General features: G+C 44.7%; 1 protein-coding gene across 1 annotated transcript in view; it reads right to left on the reverse strand.

Moving 5' to 3' along the window:
- The window catches only part of ccser1 (coiled-coil serine-rich protein 1), a 97,493-nt gene that overhangs the window by 45,233 nt on the left and 30,278 nt on the right, over window positions 1-21,982 (reverse strand). The window contains exons 7-9 of the mRNA XM_030358076.1: window positions 19,824-19,998; window positions 15,646-15,723; window positions 3,900-3,977 (exon numbers count right to left, since the gene is read on the reverse strand). Coding sequence (XP_030213936.1) covers window positions 3,900-3,977; window positions 15,646-15,723; window positions 19,824-19,998 — 331 coding nt within the window. The remainder of the gene's footprint in view (window positions 1-3,899; window positions 3,978-15,645; window positions 15,724-19,823; window positions 19,999-21,982) is intronic.

Raw genomic sequence — 21,982 nt, forward strand, 5'->3', positions numbered from 1 at the left:
AGGCGTACACACGAATCCAAAACGAAACCGGGTAGATTTGAAACCACCTCCGAGGGTGGTTTCAGAAGTTTGCGGTTTCGGTCAGCGGATTCGCCGGCTTCGTGTGTACGGAAGGCCGAACCGTACAAGACCTTTGCGGTTTCGACATGAAATCGGCTTCGTGTGAACGGGGCCTCAGAGAGAGAGAGAGAGAGAGAGAGAGAGCGAGAGCGTGAGCGCGAGAGAGAGAAAAAATAACAATTCCCCTCATCATTTGCCGCTGGCCCTCAGGGGCCAGGGTTTTAAGAAGAGCTATGTGCCGGTTATTAAATATTCAGAGGGTTTCTTAATGAATTACCATTATTGAACAAAATAACTCAGAACAGGTGTTGCGGGAGCACAAAAAGTGATGAGCATGCGTTAAATTCCTCCTCTGATCTCCACCTTAAATCTGCGCACATTACAATGAGCCCCTCATAACAGGCTGGCTACAATGACGAGTTACAATCTAACTCCGTTGATTAGTCACGGTTAGAGGCAGGGTGCACCGGGGGGAGGGGGGAGGGGGGAGGGGGGGATGATGTGTTCCGTGACAAAAAGTTGCCGTTGTAGCGCAGTACTTCACCGGTGAGAGCTGGCACAGGTGGGGGGACTCATAAAACGTGACAGCTCTTGCTTGGCGGCCAGCATGGAGGTCCTTCTAGGAGAAATAATTAAGGGCTCTTCACTGGCAGATTTAACAGAAGGTACGGGGAGGAGACGAGCACTGGGAGTACGAGGGAGAGAGAGAAAGAGAGCTTGCGATGAGCTGCCCTTTCCAATGTGAAATGCCGCGTCTTTAAAGCGACTTAGCCACACTACGCATTTCTCCTCTTTTGGATACGGGAAACAACCAACTGACTGACTTTCTCTCTCAATCCCACATAAAACCCAGCTCCTCAGACTAAACCGCAGCCAGAACCTCCGCGTTCAGGCGTCTATGAACCTCACGTTCCAGATGTAACACCTTAACACAGTTAACACAATGAAACACAGGGTTACGTATTCAAACAATTGCATGGCGGGTACTTTTCCTCTCTTGCATTTAATTTTGAGCCTGTGAAACAAGCACACACACGTAAAAGTAAAGGGAAGTATTAGACATTTAGCAGCCATTTTCATCCATACGATTTACAGCAAGTGTTTTGTAGTGTCATTAATTAGGTAGGTGTTTGGCATCTTGCTAAAGGAGGCAGTATGGGTACACTGCGGACATTGGGGATCGAACCAAGAACCTTTCGGCTGGAAGTCGAACACCTGAGGCACTACACTTTCTTACCTCTTACTGTAAAGACCTCAACATTTGGCAGAAGGCGTGGATCAAAGAAGCCTGGATTGTGCCCCAAATTGGGATTTCACTCGGTTGTAAGGTCAGGTACAATCCATCAATGATTTCATAAGCCATTTCGGGCTAGATACTTCTTGCCATTACCAAATTCAGGGAAAATATTTCTACAAAATAAATGATATTTATTTCAGATAACAACAGCAACACACCTAATTTTGTCCCGTTGCCATGCTGTGTATCCCATGGAAACAGCAGCATAAACTTGTTACTCAGCAACTCAATAAATGTAGCACGGGCCGAAATATGGGGTGAGCTTTTTGATTTTTTCCTTGTGTTGTTAAACACTGATATATAGATGACCACGCCTCTTCAAATGACACTTAATAATATAACTGAAACGAATTCTTAACTCTTCAGGCATCGCAAATGTACTCTTTGTTTTAATTTCGACTCCCTTGATAGTATTTATAATTTCCCCTATCTTACGATCAGCATTCAGGCAGCGGTACTTTGGGTTAGTTATGACAGTACATCCTGTACTGGATGTACAAATCTGCTGATGGAGTGTATGGGACAGGGGCCTTATATTCCTAAGCGGAGTAGCTGGTATGTGATGGCAGGACTGTGGCAGCACAGACACATGCCTGGATAGGGATTCACACTGTTGGCATGGGAACACATAGCTCGTAGTGAGCAACCAAATTCCTGGTAGATTCTCAATGCTTATACATCTCCATCTAAATCTGTGCGTAGATGTGACGGTGACTTGTTAGTGACGGGAGGTGTGTGCGCGTGTGTGTGAAAGACTGATAGTCACAGACTCGTGCCCTGAGGAGCAGATATTTAGTGATTTTACTGGTGAAGAAGGAACAAGAGATAGTAGAGAAATGGAGAGAAGCTTCTCAGAAACAGAGAAAGAAAGAATTGCTGCTGAAAGGCAGGAGGATGAAGAGGAGAAGGAACAGGATGAAGACAAGCCGGAGGAGGAGGAGAAGGAGAAGGAGGAGGGGTAGGAGGAATATTGTAATGAGGAAGATAGTGAAAGCAAATTGTAAAAAAAAAAAAAAGTACGTAAATAAAGAAAAAAGATATGATGAAACAAAACACCCTACCTTTTGCAGGTAACTAAAGCCCAGTTCAGATTAAAGATTTACAATGAGAAAAAATGGTTTCAGGAGATGGTAGCTGTGTTACTATTACTTTGCGCCTGAAGCCATTGCATGGAATCTCAAGAGATTTATGTTTTGGAACGTATTGACCTTATTAAAGTATCTACACTTGTATTTATACATTGCTGGAAATGGATCACAACTGTGACTTGTTTGTGCAATACCAAACATAAGACACGTAAGCCTTATTTTCAAACGGGAAATCATTACAATGTACCAACAGGAAATATCACCCCTTTCATATCGTTTCTCAACTGTAGAACAGAAACGCCACGTAATTTGTCTCTCTTGAAGAGAAATACAGTCCTTGAATTTGGTGGGTTTTTTTAATGAGTGGTCTCACCGACTCCTCCAGTCGATTCCGGAAAAAAGGCGAGCAGAATATCTGAAAGCTGGTGAATTTACAGCTTTTAAAGCGCTCGGTGCAGGGAAGTGAAGGGCCGAGTTTCAGAACATTATCCCATGAATCTCTTGCAAGCCGTCGCATGTTGCAAGCAGTCTCGTCGCAAATCTTTAATCAGTATTGCCAATGGAATGGACCTCAGAAGTCTGGAATGCCGCCTGGCACAGCCTTGGGCCCAGTGCAATGTTTGCATTACACTGAATCAGAAGGAGACACGGGCCAGGGCAAAGCCATAAGCAAGAGGAGGGATAGAAGTGACTGAGGTATTTGACGCCTTACATACTGGATGCAGTCATGGAGCAGTACTGCCCGGGGAGATTGCTGCGACACAGTGAATTCTAACATATATATAGCAAACTTAAAATTGTATATATATTTTTTAAACACTATTTCTTTACTTCAACACCAGTTGTAGTAAAATCAGCAATACTGATCGTAATAAAATGATTAGCTCCAGAACTATAATATTTTCTGAGTCAATGCATTTCTGTTTTGTTATGTACATTAACAATGTGTTTCTAATATTTAGATTAGGCTGTCTAATTAGTTGCATGAAAAGGATTTTTAATAAAATAAACAAATCAGACCTACTCAATATTGATGGTTCAATTCCAATCCATTCCCATGTTGCGCATTGCCTTCAAATACATTCAAGCTACTTTTAATAATTCATTGCATATACTGAGAGAGAGCGAGAGAGAGAGCGAGAGACGGAGAGAGGAGAGAGAGAGAGCGATAGACGACAAGGGCAGACATAAAGTAATATAACAAGAAAGTGGAGGAGGTGAAAATCAAGATATTCTACAATGTGGTGTCAAGGAAGGGTCAAGGGTTTGTGTGCGGACAGGTTTCAAAAAAGTTGAGTGGATAAAACAACCGTTCTGACAAAGTGCTTTGTGTTGTAGTTTCAAACAGGGCCCCATCAGTTCCATTAGACATCCATCAGGGTAGGTGTGTGTGTGTGTGCCTCTCTATGTATTTATGCATGCATGTGCGTGTGCGTCTTGTGGTTTAATCTCACCAGTTCATTCTGAAGACGGAAAATGATCTCGTCCTTTTCCCGTAGTTGCTGCAGAAGGGCCTCCTCTCTGCTGAGATCCTGTGTAGACACATACACGTGTGTGCGCACACACACACACACACACACACACACACACACACACACACACACACACACACACACACACACACACACACACACACACACACACACACACACACAGCAACAACAGTGTTACACAGGAAGGAAAACTGTAGCTTCGGTGTTTACAGCTAGACATACATCTTTTGCAGACAGACTGGGAGAATTCAGCCACCGTGTGTGCAACTAGTGTGTAGGGATTTTATCTGTGTGTGACATATTATAAATTGCTGCTATCCACGTGCAATGTGAATATTGTATAATGAACCATAGCTCTCTTTATCTCTCACACCCCTCTCAATGTAATCCAATTCAACCGCATTAGCTTAATTAGCATGAGAAATATTAGTCACATGACGCTCCAGCATGTTAACTAAATCACGTTGCATTAAAGAATGCAGTAAGATACTGACAACGATCAATGCAATATCTGGCCCATAAACCCCCCCAATCACAAAGAGATGTTTGGGGGGGGGGGGGCACCAGAGCTTCAGGCTCTGATGGGCCCTGTAGCTGGAGTGCAGAACGCACACGGCACTTAACTATGACCCTGTCCTGTCAGAGGACATAGCTCTGAGGATGGAGAGGGGGGGAAGAGAGAGAGAGAGAGAGAGAGAGAGAGAGAGAGAGAGAGAGAGAGAGAGAGAGAGAGAGAGAGAGAGAGAGAGAGAGAGAGAGAGAGAGAAGGTCAGGGAAGAGGTAGAGAAATAGAGACAAAAAGAGAAGGGAGAGAGAGAAAGAGAGATAGAAAAGAGATAGAAACAGAAGAGCATGAAACTGAGAACATGAGCGATATTGCAAGACAGGAGAGTGGGAGAAAGGAGAGATGCAAGAGTCCCGCAAGAGTGTTGTGGGAGAGGAGAACATTAAAGGGTTGAGGTGTAAACAAGAAAGACAGAGCGATAGGAAGAAAGGGGAGAATGAGAGGCAGACTGAATGAGATGGTTTTCCAAGGACAAAAAAGAGAGAGAGAGTGAGAGCGAGGGAGCGAGGGAGAGATATACAGTAGAGGTTGAGGACAGAGCCAGCCTGAGGCAGGGCGGGGTGGTCTCAAACAAGCAGGCCGTAGGGAGCCATCGAGCTGAAGGACATACGCACAGGAAGAGAGGCAGGGAGACGCACCCTAGCGCTGTGTAAGCATCCTCCACCCAACCTCTGATGATGGTGCATACGTCTCTCTCCCTTAACCCTATAGCATCCCCACTAAGACACAATGGGAAAAAAACTCCACCGGAACATATCATCAAAACCAACATTCCCTATGTAAGGTCGAAAATCAATACAGATGTATTTTACGCATACACAACTATTCATTGTCTAATGATTTTATAATATCCCCTGCTGCAGTGCCCACTGAATGCTTTACAACGCACATTCTAACAGGGAGTAGCAGGGCAGAGCAGATTGAGGTGCATCGGGAGTGACAGGGGTCAAGGTATTATTCTATGACTTATTATGCATGGCACGGGGGCACCTCCTAGGATTGTTATTTTTTTTCGCCAAAAGTTTAAGTATATCCTCCACAAGATATCCTTGATGAGTTTAAACCTTTTTTTTCTGAGGAATTCAACAACAAAGACAGTTTGAAGGGAAAGAACAAAAGAATGAATCCACAGGGCTATATAATATAATAACACTTTTCCCTAATGCAGAATGTGTCAGACAAGATAATTGTATGCACTGTAAATTCCTATCATGGTTAAAATCCCTTTTGCAGAGGTGGGTCAAAAGTAGATGCCTCTAAAGAATAGTAATAAAAACTGCATTACTAAAAATTCACCAGATACCAAAACATGAAACATTACGAATATACAATTAAAATGTACAAAATTAACATACGATTATTTTCCATGATTAGTAATAAGGTAATGCTACCCTAGAAAACATAACTGTAGACATTTTGATTGTGAACTGGAACCAGTAACATGCTGTTTGGGATCAGCCTATTATAATTGAAATAAATGCTCTTGTTTACTAAAAAGACCCCATTACATTCAACGTACAGCATGTGCATGCATTGTCTGAGAGTACAATGCAGGTATGCAATGCTCTGTTTTTGTCCAGCTTTTTAGCTTTTCTTTTAAGACATGACTTGGGACACGGCTTATCGGAGCTTGAAAAGCCATGTGTTATCATGCAGTTGGTGAAGAGGTCTAACACAACTAAGGAGAATACACATATAAATGTGGTTGTGGTAGCTAGAGAGAGAGAGAGCGCGTGCAAGAGCGAGATAGAGTGAGAAAGAGAGTGAGGGTGAGCGCGAGAGTAAAAGGGGGAGGCATTTGACAGACAACTGACCGAAATGTTACATTCTCCCAGTAGACCACACAGGGCCCAAGACCAAAGTGCTGGATGTTTAGGTGACCTTCACACGATGACATGCACTAGCACTTTTATTAAAGCCTGAGTGATGTCATTTCGGTTATTGCCATTGTATGAACAAATGTCACATGAGCACATGTTCCGTGGTACCCTGAGACGTGTAATGCGGTTCAAATAAACCCAGAGCTCCTTCTCCCTGCTTACCCTGAGTTTAACCTTTTCCGTCCCTTGTTTCACCCTACCTCATAGAGAAGAGGGCCACACTGCCACTCCAGCGACAGATGATGGTTGTCTCCCAGTCAAACCATTCCAGGCAAAACCGAAAACCTTCTCTGAAGTTTACCTTTAGGCATCCTTGAGCAAAATGCCTTACTGCTACCTGCTCCATTATGACATGGGTCTAAACGTCACTTGCTTTGGAGAGTATCCAGGAAAACAGAATAGTAAAACGGAATGGTAATTTTTCTGTTAGGCTTTAACTTCCTCAGCGTTCATATACTGGAAGCACATTCATCATATTTTTCCCTGCCATCTTAACCAACGTTCAGATACCTAGAACCTAGAAAAAAAAATGGAGGTTGACAAAAAGTCTACGTGTGGGTTTTCTTTTTCTAATGTTGCTGCACTGAGGATCAGTTCTGAAAGGTGCAGGGTGTTCTGCACTACCTATTTATAACAAATGGCCAAAGGAATGGACATAAATCTGCTCCAAAGACATTTCACTCTTAAACCTGTGTTTCACAGATTTTAGAGGTGTGATATGAATTTAAGGATTTGAAATGTAAAATGACTACATATTGCTTGCCCCGCCCAAGATAACTTTCTTTGTTGGAACAGTCCATCAAGCTGCCTCCTAATCCCTGACACTGGGAAAAACACAGGAAATAACTTCTGGGGCATTGTGAATACTTTGAAAGGCTTTGCTCCTTTGTGGACATACAAACAAACAAATAGGTGTATTCTTGTTGTTTTTCATTTGAGAAAAATTGAAAAGGTGAGACACTTCTTCCGATGGGAAGAAATACAAAAGAATATAAAAAATGTCACAACCTAGACATAACAAACAACACGTAGGGGTAGATATCGTCTCACACCAAAGAGACCATACGTCCTGTATTAACATTTCGCTTTGAACAGCAAGTGTAGAGGAACTACCAATGTATTTTCTAATAATTTCTAATCTCACCATCATATATTTACTCGGCACTTCTCGCACATATTGCACCAGCATTCTCTCTGACAAAAAAACAAAAACAAAAAAAGAACCAAATCACCCTCAATTGCATCAGATTTTGGAAGACGACTTGCAGAATGTACTATAAAGTGGAATGCAGAAAAAGACACCGACGTCTGTTCTTAGCGTCTGTTGTCTGCCCAGCGCTCAGAGAACACGACTAGTCGAAGGGCTTTATTGCTCCGTTCTTTTTTGGCTTCCTCTCTCCCCTCGAGCCAATTTCAATAAAAAGACATCTGGTTCTTCATATTCATCAGAATCATGTGCGGAGCCCTGGTGTGTGTAGGTGCGTGGGCATGTGCGTGGGCATGTATGTGGGCATGTGCGTGTGTGCGTGCTTTTGTGCGCGCGTGCATCATCCTCCACAGGTGAAGGTGAAGGTAGCAGAACACCAGCGCGGGCCGTGGCGCACCTGTGCATCAATCAGCGCCATGGCGACCGCCTGCCCTGCGTGTTGACAGCGCTGAACAGAGAGCGCCGCGACGAAAACACTCACAGGGAAGGGATCATAATGAAAGACGGACGTTTTAGCTCTGCACGGATAGGGGAGACCCTGGCCCCGCGGCGGAGAAGGCGCGCAGGCGAGCGTGTTGCAATGCAAATGAGATCGACGAGATCCATCCTCAAATGAATGGGTGGAGGGTCCCTCCTGCAACTCCCCCGTACTCGGCCGGCCTTGAGAAACAGTCAACAAGACGTCCCCAAACCTCGGCTGTCCTCAACAAGACGTCCCCGTCCTCTGCTGCCCTTGAGAAACGGTCAACAAGACGTCCCCATCCGCTGCAGTCCTTGAGAAACAGTCAACAAGACGTCCCCATTCTCTGCTGCCCTTGAAAAAGGGTCAACAAGACTTCCCATACAAAGTGAAGGCGCGTTGGATGAATGCAAATGAACGCCCCAGCCTATATAGCTGACATGACGCCCCTGTATCCTCAGATCTGTGTATCCGTGGACCGTGTATGGCCATCCTAATTTTATTTGACAAAGGGTATACCATCAGGGCTTCTCTTACCCAAGTGAAAGAAGATTATTACCCTTATTTAACTAGTGCAAACACATGATATCCAGTTAGATATAAATGGGTTGTTGTTTATAGTTGGTAAGTCAAAATATAGAGGAAAGGAAAAGTTTCAGAGAAATGCTGGAGTAAACAAAATGTGCCGGTCGGCTAAGGGCAAGCTAAAGGGATTGGAGAAAATAACTTAGCTAACTTAGCCTCTTTCATACTCTCAGACACACACACACACACACACACACACACACACACACACACACACACACACACACACACACACACACACACACACACACACACACAGGATCTAAAATTGACCGGCTTAGGTGTTAATCCAAGGGATAGACAAGAGAAAGAGAAAGTATTTGGGGAAAAGGTTATCTGGAATGACAGGGCCAAAGCAAAAGAGAGACAGATGGAGAGATGGATATTTCAGTTTGGTTTACCGCTATGCCCTGGCATCAGATAAAGCCCGGGAATAAATGCAGTCAAGTGGGTTTGTGGCCCAGTGCATTCCCCATTGTAAGAATCTATTTGATGTTTGTTCTGTGCCCGCCAAAGTATTCATGGATATTCTGTGTGCGGATGCCAAGTCTTTGCGATGCTGATTGCTTTTCATTGTGGCTTTATTGTCCTGGTCTAATGAATGGAAACCGGTGATTAGTTTTCTTCTCCCGCTCATTGATAGGCTAGGGTTAGGGGTTGGGGGTTGGCGCTCTCTCATTCAGAATGTGGACCAGCCTGGCGAAGGTTGTGATTGCGGTAAGGGCTCTACTTTAAACTACTTAATAATATTGAATAAACTATTGAAGCACGAAAATGACAGTAAAGAAGCGTGTGTAGGTTTTTCGCGTGTTTGTTGTGTTCGTTGACGCGTTGATTCGCTTGTTGGGGTTCCGGACAACGTGAATGGGACCTACGTCTGCGTAGGTCCCATTCACGTCTACGTCTGAGTACAGCTTTCTCTCTCCCGGTTCCGTCTCCTGGAATACAGTAGCCGGGGATGTAAGTGGGACAGAACCGAGTGGAAACGGTGTCGTACCGCATCGGGTCAGCGCTAAACTAGGGCGCGCCGTGACACCGCCAGCCTCTCAAGTGGCTCCGGCAGATTATTTTTACACCCACAGAGTCCCGCTTTTCTGGAACACACCGGGAGGACAGGAGATCTACTTCATCGCTTCCTCCCTTCAAATCCCTCGCTTCCTACCCGGATGCCCGTGGTCACATGAAGCACACACACACACACACACACACACACACACACACACACACACACACACACACACACACACACACACACACACACACACACACACACACACACACACACACACACACACACACACCATCCCTAACACACACGGGTGCGAACACAAAACACACACACACAGAGCGTTCTCCCGTCCGTCTCGCGATGTCCCGTCTCCCTATTTTTGTCACTCTCTCCTCTTTGGTTTTAGATGATATTGCGTTGTCGGAGGAGCAGGTATGTTCGCCACCACTACTCTCCCTCTTAAGTACACGCTATGTGTTTTTTTCCTTCTCTATCCCACTTGAGTGATTTGCTGCGCGCCATCTCTCACCTACAGAAATGACCGACATCCTATCTCTGACTCATTAGCTTAGTTGATATCAGCACTGACGGATGACTCTATATCCTACTAAATCTGGCCTTGCTCGCTCCTCGTTTTTTCCGTCTGTGTATTATTCTTTACAACGTTGGCTTGTTTTCCACGGCTGCCAGTAATATCCAGCCTGGCACGCATCGCTGTGAGTGTTTTTGCACTGCAGTTGTTCCAATCTCGCACCATTTTGTGATGTCCTTATCCACAACGGATAACCTGCCCCGATATAACAAACAAACTGTATTTTTTTGCATTACTGCTTGCACACACTGAATGCACACTGAAGAGTTGGCCACTTATAGAACATGTGGGTTTGTAGAGAGTCATACCCTATCAATGAGGTAGGGTATGATTGAGATTAGCCATGGTCTTTGTTCAAATCACAGAAATTGAATAGTTGCCGATCCATTGACATCAATTATATTCCAAACAAGTGTTTAGCAGCACCCACAGCTGTATCTTTGTTTTGACTAACACATGTCAGGGAATACAAACTGCCTTGAAACTGGTAATTATCCAAATTCCAAAAACAAACAAATAGAAATGGTTTGATTAGGGGTATCGGGCTTGGTTATTATTTCATTCTTATTGTTATCCCGACATAGAAAAAGTAAAACGATTAACCTTGGGACTGAACCACCCGGCCGAATCCTTTGAGCAGGGACTGAATAGGAAAATAAGTATGTCTCTGCAATACCAGTTCCAAGGGTATTGCAACCCTTGGAACAACCCCTCCAAGGGTATTGCAACCCTTGGTAGGGTTCCTACCAAGGGTAGGGCAGGTAGGTATTGTACACAAAAATTCAATACAACCGCACATTTACTTTGAGCAGCAGCTTTTCAAGCAGTGCGACAGAGATACAACATCTCAACTCAGTGCGCTCTAAAGTCCATAAAAACTGAAAAATAATTAATACGAATGCATGGCTAAAATATGTCCTCAGAAGATGTGGGCCCTCTTCAGATGTGTGGACGGGGGAGGGATTCTGCAGATCGTATGCAGCCAGGTAGCTCGCTCCACCATCGGGGTAGCGCACATGAAAAGAGTTCTGGACAGCAAATTAGTTCCACGTGGTGAAGGCACTGGCAGACACCGTTCATTAGTGGGCCTCGGAGGGCTGGGTGGGCACGTAGGCACGGATGAGGGATGTGATGTGGGTGGGTGGGTGCCGAGCCCGGTCATTACATCTGCGCGCCAACATCAAGGACTTGAACTTGACGTAGACACGGTGGCAGTCGGTGGAGTGAGATGCAGAGCAGCAGGACTGAGGTCGGTCGCACACACCAGACACGGCGCTGCATTTCTCCTCCTAACCTCGCTCACTCTTAATCAGGGATTCAATGGGCTGGATATTAAACACGGGTTTCCGAGCAGTGAAGCCATCTTCAACGCACCCCTCCGCATTGATACATATTTAAAAAGAAGATGCGTGTCTCTCTACGTTTTCCATCTCTATCCCCCCAGTGCTTAGTGCATTTCCTTCCTCCCGTTAATAAGACCATCTCTTTACTCAGAGAGAGAGAGAGAGAGAGAGAGAGAGAGAGAGAGAGAGAGAGAGAGAGAGAGAGAGAGAGAGAGAGAGAGAGAGAGAGAGAGAGAGAGAGAGAGAGAGAGAGAGAGAGAGAGAGAAACAAACAGAGAGGGACAGACAGACCGCCAGACAGAGAGCTGGGTCAGAGCTTCTCCCCGGCCATGTTCCATTATAACATTCCACTATATTGTAGTAATCTTTTGTGCTCTTTACCCTGCTGCCAGGAGAATCCATGTAGGTCAGCAGTGAGGACACACAAACCATCTCAATGAATGTGTGTGCAGGTGCAACCAAACATACAACACATTAACACGCCACGCACTGCGGTGAACACCATCAAGTGCACCTCGCCTCCTCTTTCTCTCTGCTGCCACCTAACTAAATCCTTTTCTCCCACAGTACCCTGAGAGAGGCCTACCATTAATACAAACCAGAGCTGTCTCGTTCCCTCAGCCTGTCTCTCTCTTTCTCTCTTTCTCTCACACCCACCCACCCACCCACCCACCCACCCCCACACAGACACACACACACACCCACACCCACACACACAGTCTCCTCCCTTCAGAGATTAATATATTTCAAATAGATTGCATAGATCTGTTGGACGAGGGTGACAAAGCGAGACTGTCAAGCCACAGACAGAAAGACTTTCTGCCACACCCTCTCTCTATCTATCTCTCTCCGTCTTAGTCTCTCTCCCACTCTCTCTCTTTTCTTTTTCATCTCCATTCTGCTTGATGTCAAGCTGCTTTATTAGGAGCCAGGGTGGGAAACTTAGCTCTCCATTGGGTTCCCAAGGACCAGACCAAGAGAAACTCAAGGATCAAACGTAGATTTGTTTCTGGGTTTTTCTTTTTGTTTTTCCCAACCAGACAAAAGCTGTTGAAACAACTTTGACTCTGCAAGTGGGGACACTTTTTAGAACTCCAAATTACACAGTCCATGGAGGCACATAAACAGACTTCACCTGCCACTCAGTGAGTGTGTCTATATTAAAACTTATCATCTCTATTTAGTATCAGAACGGAGTCAAAGGCCCCTGTTTTGTAATCATGTGTAACCCAGATGTCTGTGACATTGTGTGTGTGTGTGTGTGTGTGTGTGTGTGTGTGTGTGTGTGTGTGTGTGTGTGTGTGTGTGTGTGTGTGTGTGTGTGTGTGTGTGTGTGTGAGTGAGTGTGTGTAGCAATTTTTGGATCTGTGTGTTTATGCTTTCATCAATTACCTCAGTTGTTAAAATGCGGAAATAGTTGTTGTCTTCCTTTCAATCTACCGAATGTGCATATATGTACACACACACACGTACATACTTAAACACCTAATTTGCTGAAAATGAGTAAGTCTCTACTGCTGCGTCCTTTTATGGATCTTAACAACAATGTAGAAGCTTGCATTTAAATGCCTGCTCAACTCTTAATATACTAAGCTACGTATTTAAACTCAGGGATGCAACCACATGTGCGACAAAAAAGGAGAGAGCTACCCGAAGTCGGAAAAAATATGACGGCGTAATATCCTAATAACAAGAAAAGGCCTATGCTATATGCTATATGCCTGGAAAGATAAAAAATATATTAGTTACTCAGTTAAAGTGACTTTTTAAACTAAGCTAATTTATTTTCACACACACACAAACACACACATCTGCAATGGATATGGGATCACAGGTACAGGTACTGGCAGTGTAGGCCTGGCACTGTCCCTGATCTTATCTACTGCTTTGGGGGTTTCTGGAAGAGGGTTTCGGAGAAGATGTGCAACACTTTGTGTAGTTATTGTTGTTGTCACTTTCTTCCGATGAATGTCTGCCTTACAGTGTGCATACAGGGCATGTACACCCCTGCTGGCATAATTAATTTCTTTAATGCAGAGCGTGCATTTAGCACATCCTTTTTTCTAAAAATGTTTGTAAAAGTCAGACAGTGGAAGGATATGCTTCACTGAATTCATCTCAGTCGTGGCTTCTAATTTTAGCCATGACCACTTCCAACTGCACTTGCACCCTGCGTCCAGCTGCTGCACAATAAGTGCATCCTTCTCCTCAAACTCTCTCATTCTGAAAATGAATGCAGAAGATCAGCATAGCTGGTCCAGCATAGCTCCTCCAAAGATGTGGCATGACAACAATAATGATATGAGCAAAGTCAGAACGATAGAATGAAGTACTCATTTGCATAAAGTTATCTTCAATTATCTTCAACTTTTCTTGGCATACTCTAGCCGTCTGACACGTATTGTATGCAAGGGATAACGTATAGAACGCCGGTCATTATCAGGAAAATAAGCCCCTTCAGGGGCAAAGGAAGGAAGATTCGGTAAAGGAAGATTCGGTTCGCCCTGTCGGGGCTTATTTTCAGAAATAAAAGACAGCAATATCCCCCGTCAGTGAACGCTATATCACATCATGAGCTGGCTGTTCTCAATTCACAACATGCATCCATCCAATCTACATCAGGTATTCTGACCAAAACGCATGCACCCCTCACCACAATTATTACAGAATTCAAGCAAAGCAAGAATTACCAAAAGTCACTTTGTGTCAACAAGTGACTGACTCCACCGACTCCACTATCGTCATCTCCAATATACCCAACACTACGAACGCAAACCGTGGATAAGTTATGTTACTTGGTGGCTATGGCTAAAATGAATTGCAAGAGTTAAGAGAGCCGACCACTTGACTGCAAAAAAACCAAAATACCTTGCCACAGCACCAGCTAATCTTAAGCAAAAAGATTGCGTCTTACCTTTATTTATGTGGCAGTGGTCTCATCCCGTGGTGTAGCCTACCACATCTACTTAGTTCAACAAGTTATCAAAGTTATCTGAAAACTAGTAGGTACTTGTCCCCAGCGTCCCCAGTGAATCGACACCTACAGGAGACCCTGTCGGAGACCCTCTCCGTAGCTCTACGTGCGCATGCGCATCCAATATTTAACCTAAACTTTAGCCCTTGCCGTCGACGCGACGGTAAGGGCTGTGATTGGTCCCCTAACAAAATCATTTCCGGAATCACTTTTTTTTACTTCGAAGGCTCGAGGGGTCTCAGTCAGATTACGGATTATTGACACCTGCACACGCGCACCGATCCCCCCCCCCCCCCCCCAAAAGAAACTCTTCGGATCTGCACGAACCACACAGCTCCCCAAAATGTATGATAAAACAGCGACTTGTGCCAAGAAGCGCGCCGTTTGCATGTCTGTAAACTAACTTTACAAGGAAGGTTTTATGTGTTAGTGCCCACACACCAACTTCTTGCTTCACACACACACACACACACACACACACACACACACACACACACACACACACACACACACACACACACACACACACACACACACACACACACACACACACGAAGTTCAAATAGCATAAGATATGCCTGACGGAACCTGTAATACTCTGCATGTGTCAATCCTATCCACACATCTACAACCCAATTAACCACATCCATGTTATCTTGGATGTGGCAAAAACTGTTGAACCTCCCTTGCACGTATGCAGACAAAACTCTAAACCAGTGGTTCCCAACCTTTTTTGTGTTCTTTTTACCACCTTTTCTTTTGCGACCCAAACATTGTGTCCATCCTCTCCCCCCGACATTGTTTTAGCCCTATCAACATCTGCCTGTAATATCCATGTCCCAGTGAAAGTATAAGTATGGAACCATGCTGACGGATTGCTAGTTTGTCTGTTGACCCAGACCAACCTTCTATGAAACCTTTCAAACCTTTTAAATGATGAAGCTTATTATCTTAATTTCAAGGATGTACCATGGAATACCAAAAGTTTATAGGTCAATAATCACCATGCATATCTGGCTACCTCAAGGTCAGGATACACACCACCTTTCACCACCATCACAAAGATACAGGCCACTGCTTCCCACAGCTTACCTTCAGAGGGAGGGACTTCTCACTGCAAGGGCTGATGGGAAGAGACTGGAGACTGCTTGCGGGACTCGTCTCTGTGCTCTGAAAGAAAGAAAACCATGGACATTGATTGAACCGCATGAAATATAAGGAATTGGTTGTGAACGGTATTGGGCAGACACGCACGCCTGCACACACCACCTGTTCCTCCCCCTCGCACGGAGCACACAGGACTGCACTGGATCCTTCACACACACACACACACACACACACACACACACACACACACAGTCTCCATAGGTTTTAACCGTCTTGCGTCATGTGACCAGTTGCGTAATATCTGTGCTTCCTAAAGCACATCGGTCACACTTCAGCTGTTGAGTTTGACACAGGTGGGTAATGGGCAGGGAGCAAGGGCAAAAAAACAAGAGGCTCTTCGAGGACAAGTACGTGTGCCCACACACTCATGCACACACACACAATGCCAAATGTCATCTGTGCCAGATGGCAGAGGAGTCATAAAATGATGATGACAATCTCATCAGCCTAGGATGTGGTGATAAACAATAGGGTATAAGTACAGAAGGATGAAGAGGAAGATCCTGGAGTCAGAGTTGAAAGATATCTTCATAGACTGCATCAGGCTGATGCTCTGCCTTTTACTGCCCTCTCTCAGTCTCTCGCTAAGCCTCACCATATTTATATTACGAAAGAAAACCAGGAACCACAAAAGAAACCCCCAGGACACTTTTATCAATCAATGGTACTCTATGATACGGTCCGTGATGTGATATCATATTAAGTGCTGCCTAATCATCAACTACTGTAGAATATCCACCATTTACGTATAAGAGGAATGGAACACTTTAACAAGAGTGAAGCAACCTGATCAAAGTTGCTAATTAACAACTTTATAATATTGATAATAATCCAGAAGATGAAAGAACAGTGCTCTTTCATTAATATTTTAAGTGGAGCCCCAGATGAGGGGAGATCCGGGATACTGAGCCATTAAACAGTGGAGGCATCGTCTGTCCCTGGCTGTCCCAGAAGCACAGCTCCCCATCACTGCGTAAGGTGTGCAGCGGCATGAGGTCCTTAATGTGTCACGAAAGATCTATGTGTTTATGTGTGTGGGAACACACAAGAGCGCGCCCACAAACACACACACACACACACAGACACACACACACACACACAAACACACACACCTGTATGCATACAAATACCATACACACAAACACCTGTACATGCACAAACACACACACTAACACACACTCATTCACTCACACAAATCATCTTTAAGGTCAGCCCTGTCCAACAAGCCTTAGCACACAAATGCTCCTACAATTAGATGGGGTTCAGTGAAAAAGCATTTCACAGTCAGGATTGGGCAAAAAACGACTTGGGAATGCTGGATTTAATGACTTGGTCTGCCTCGGAGCATGTTGTCTGAAGATGATGAACGACTAACAAAAGAAAACAGGGCTTGGGGTTGGATGCAGCTCCTGATCAGACGCACAAAGCAGTATAATCAGGAAATGAAACGCATAAAACGATTTGAGAGTGTATCCATTCCTGCCTTATTCAGTTGGCTTGTGGACTTTTTCATCTAAGAGGAACACCGAGATTCTATATGGCGACCGAACGCCAGTGGGCCGGCACAAAATACCGGGAGATGAGCCGACAGGAGAGAAGCGAAGAAGAGAAAAGAGGAGAAGAAGAAAAACATTAAATTATATATCAAGAAAAGAGTTCGCAAAAAAAAAATATAGACCACTCGGATCAAACAGAAGCACGGCGAGGATCAGGCCCATGCGAAGGCGGATCGATATCGGCAGGGAAAGGTGATGAGATGCAACAGATAGGAGACGCGCTACATCCGCTCAGCCGCGGCACGCTGACTCATCGGGGTCGATGGAAAAAGAGGCGGAGAAATTTGCAAGTTAATGAAAGCCCAGAGGCACGGCCAGAGCCCTGTTCGTGTACATGTCGAGACGTGGTGTCACTTGCCCCCTCTGGCCCTGATCCTTCTTCATCCTATCCTGGCTCCATATCCCTCCGTGCTCTGTCTTACGACTCTCACTTAGAATCTTTTATTGATGATTTTTTCTTCTCTATTCTTTTTTTTTTCATGTTCATTTCTCTCTGAAAAAGTGAAAATGAAACTCATCAGAGAGTGTCCTGGACATCTCCCCAGGCCCGGAGGACAACTCAACCCACAACCCCGCTGGTGACGGTAAGCTTTGATCCAGAGTACAGAGACGTACTAATGGTGGGGTGTTAGGGAAGGGCTGGCCACCCTTTCATATGTCCACGAGTGTTTGTGTGTGTGCGTGCACGTGCAATTGCGTGCGCATTTGCGTGCGCATTTGTGTGCAGGCGTATGCATCTGTGTGCGTTTGTGTGTGTGTGGGCCGTACAAATACACATGCAAGCGCGGTAATGTGTATGCATGTATCTAAAATTGGGTGTATTCTGGAAGGCCCAGCCAGCCGTGAAGAGGACAGGAAAATGGAAGCCTGGCAGAACTAATGGCTTTTGCTTTCAGCTCAACTTGTTGAGTCCCTGTAAGGTTTTGTTATCAGCGACACATCAACCAAGGCTCTTTATCGCAAAAAGTCCAAACATTAAGGGGGATGGAAACGCATCACTGTATCGCAGCATTCAAAGTGTTTACGGCAGACGCCGCCTACAACGTCTCCATAAACAACTACATTCATTACATTTTACACCTTCGAGACGAACATTAAACACCTACATTTATTATATCCAACACCTACGCCGCGTACATTAACCGCCTTTGTTCATTCCACAAAACACCTTCAACACCTTTTACTGAGTACCTCAATTCATTTCATTAAACACCTACGATGTCATCCCTTTCTACCAGATGGGCTGTGTACTGGAAATACTTGTTGTCAGTACACATATGCTTTGATTATCAAATGCATGGGTCAAGGTATTTTTATTGTATAATCCCATTTGAATACCTCCAGCGCCTTGTAACATTATTTCCAGTCTGTGGTATCCGTGGCAGGGTGAAATCATTTTTGACATGCGAGAGCTATGTGAAATCAAGAACAATGAATGACATATGACCATCAGATATATTAACTGCAAATAGGTATTTAATCCTCTTATTGAACTGCATTGTAGGATTATCCTAATGGTGAGTTCAATCAGGCAAAAAACCCTGATACCAATTCTGCAATAATGAATGTAATAAAGTCCAGACAATCAAGAAACACTAAATCATAGGAAGTGATTCGCTGCTAATTATTTTCTGTTATAAAGAATGTGGGATGGGGAGAGGGAAATTGCATGTCCTAACATGGTGGCAATCAAAACGCTTCTCTGCCTTTAACAGTTAGGTTTAGTGCTGTTATTGCAACATGTGAGTGCCTCTCCAATTGGCCATTAAAACATCTATAAATGGCGTGATTATAATTTGAATGGTTACCCCCTATCCTCGGAAATGGCTTAATAGTTTCAAGTTACACTTTTGCATTACACATTTAAAGAGCAGAGAGAAACATTTGTGTTTGTGTGCGTGTGCTTGCATGCGTGTGTACTTTAAAAACGCTCATGTACACTATGCTAGTCCAATTTGCTGGCTGTCTCTTATTTAAAGAGAGGAAACCAACAGAAATGTACTGAACTGACTTCAATCTCAAGGTTTACCTGCGTCCTTCACAAGAGGGAGGACAGCTTGTAACTGAGGCTATGTGTTGATGAGGGCAGGCCAGGAAACCCATGGGTTGAAGGATGCATTCGTTTTCTAAGCATCGCTAGTTCCTTCCGTTCGCAGATTTAAAATAGAATAGAAGAATAGAAAGTCGAGCCCCCTCGGGAGTCATGGTGGGTTGCCATCATTGTTCCTTTCGACACAGCTCCTAGGAGGAGCCGGGGATCGAACCAGCAACCTTCCGGTTACCAGCCAACCCTCTCTACCACCTGAGCTACTTCCGCCCCAAAAAAATGAAACCCTTCATAATAAGGAACTTGTGTATATGTGTGTAAGAGAGTGAGTGAGTGTTTGTGTGTGCCTAAAGTTGGTAATGTGTGTGTGTCCATAGTTGTGTATAGATATATCTGTGTGTGTGTGTGTCCATAGCTGTGTGTGTGTGTGTGTGTGTGTGTGTGTGTGTGTGTGTGTGTGTGTGTGTGTGTGTGTGTGTGTGTGTGTGTGTGTGCCTCACCTCCTGTAGTGTGCGTCTCAGCCTCAGCAGCAGAGTCTTCACAGAAGTGCAGTCCTGCTGCATCAGCCTGAGCGGCAGGGCCTCCAGACCCGGTGGCAGGGGGTCTTCCTCCTTTCCCAAACCCAGCGCCGAGGTCCAGTCGGTGGGCAGCAGGCTGGTTGGACGGCTTGGCTGTCTGGAGGTCGGGTGAGGCAGGGTGGGGGAAAAAGGGAAGAATAGGAAGTGGTTGTGAGTAGTAATAGGGTGGCCTATAACAGGTTCTGGTCTGTCTTTGACCTGCTGAATGTCGCAGTGATTGTCTTTGCTTGCCGCTGCAGAAAGAGACTGTTGATGATTCTGTAAATGTCAGATTGCAATAGTTTTTTGAACCACGCTGCTAGTTCTGAGGACAATGCCTAGCTCCAATCAATACACCAACAGAGTCAGAGACACAGCCCATTCATCTGTGACAAGGACGCACATATTCTGCTGTGTTATAATACTTTACTTTGCGCAATGCTGACTGGACTGACCATCATTTAGGGAATTTTTTGCCATTGGCTCAGAATAAAATGTTTAGCATATATATATCTATCTATATATATATATATAGATAGATATATGCAAAATTATGACAGTTTTGCATTGTATATGCATGCACTCTACGTTTAGTAAGCTAGTTGATTAAAGCGATAGTGTGGGCGTGTGCGTGTGTGTGCGTGAGTGAGAGAAAGCGATATCCAACAACCTTTTCCTTGATATGTATCGTAGACAAGTGATGTAAAAATAGGGAGTGCTTAAGTTTTCACAGCGAATGTTTAAGGCCAGATGTCCCATTTGACTTTCAGTGCAAAAGATGCATAAATGCTAATGTTTAAAAAAATAAATCATAAAGCACTATTTTTACATGCCAACCTCAACCTCCCAAAAATAGATCAGAAGTGAAACTGCAGTGTCCTGAATCTTTCATAAGTTCAGGCTGACACTGATGCCTGTTTGACTGCAGACAACATTAGTGAGTTGCTACTAAAATAAGCAGCCGCGACCGTGTGGGATTTCTTCAAGATGTTCAATGTCCAATAGCTACATGTCAAGCTGTCAATTTCTGCAAACATAGGTAGGCTGAGAAAAGCTCATGAATTATAACTTTTTCCCGGTCCATCCCAAAGCAATTTCCGTTGCCTCACTCCCTTTGAGTTAGGCAAACGGACGGTCTTATTTGAATTTGACAAAGCAATATCCCAAACATTTAACGGAACCTCTACACAGGATGAGCCGGTCTCTCTCTGGCCCCTCGCTAATAATCCCATGTGGCTCCCTCCAAAGCATGCTGGGATGCCCCGCCTTCTATCTCGCCAATAACACACATTTGAACCCCCCCCCACCCACTCTCGCCCGCTCCAGGCTTCGAGGACGCCAGGAAACGAGGTTAATGCGCAGCGTGACAAATAAAAAAGGGAAAAAGGATAGGCAAATATCACTTGAGCTCCAAAATGGCAAACTATTTGACGACGCCAGCTAGCCCTATGCAACCAGTCCCTCCTAGCTAAATATAGGGGCTTGATGTTTTAAAGGCGAGGCAATTCTGTATTTGGGTCCAGTCTCTGTGGAGCTGGCATCATCTCTTCGTGTTCCAGTGGGTTTCCTTCCTGCAGATTCTTCCTTCCTCCCAAAGACGTGCATATTACGCAACCTCAAGATCCTGAAGTGCCTCCAGTGTTAAAGGTAATGGAGCAATGAACTGGCATGAGATTCAGGAGGCATCTCCTTTTACCCATGGTTGTAGTCAGCTAGGTTGGAAAGTCACGCTGCCTCGCGTGGCTGGGAATCCCTTTACCGTCCTCCGTTAATAGCTTCCTCGTCGCCGTTGTTTTGATTCAGAACTTTTCTTTGTAATATTTGGCAGGTCGTTTCACTGAATGGATGTAATTTATGTTTTGCCAACTTTCTGCGTGACTATTTGACTCTGGAGCCAATGAGGCTTCAAATAATCAGGGCTGATGAATAATGCATTGTGTGGTCCTTCCTGACACGCCATTAGTAAATGTGAGACGAAGGGTCACTGCCCATTGCTCTGGGTCATTCTGCCTCAGACATCGATGGGTATGAACAGTGGTGGACAATAACTTGGTCTGGATGGATGGAATGGTTTGGGTAGATGGCAGGGATGAAGGAAAATT

This window comes from Gadus morhua, chromosome 6, assembly GCF_902167405.1.
Source record: "Gadus morhua chromosome 6, gadMor3.0, whole genome shotgun sequence".
Taxonomy (NCBI): domain Eukaryota; kingdom Metazoa; phylum Chordata; class Actinopteri; order Gadiformes; family Gadidae; genus Gadus; species Gadus morhua.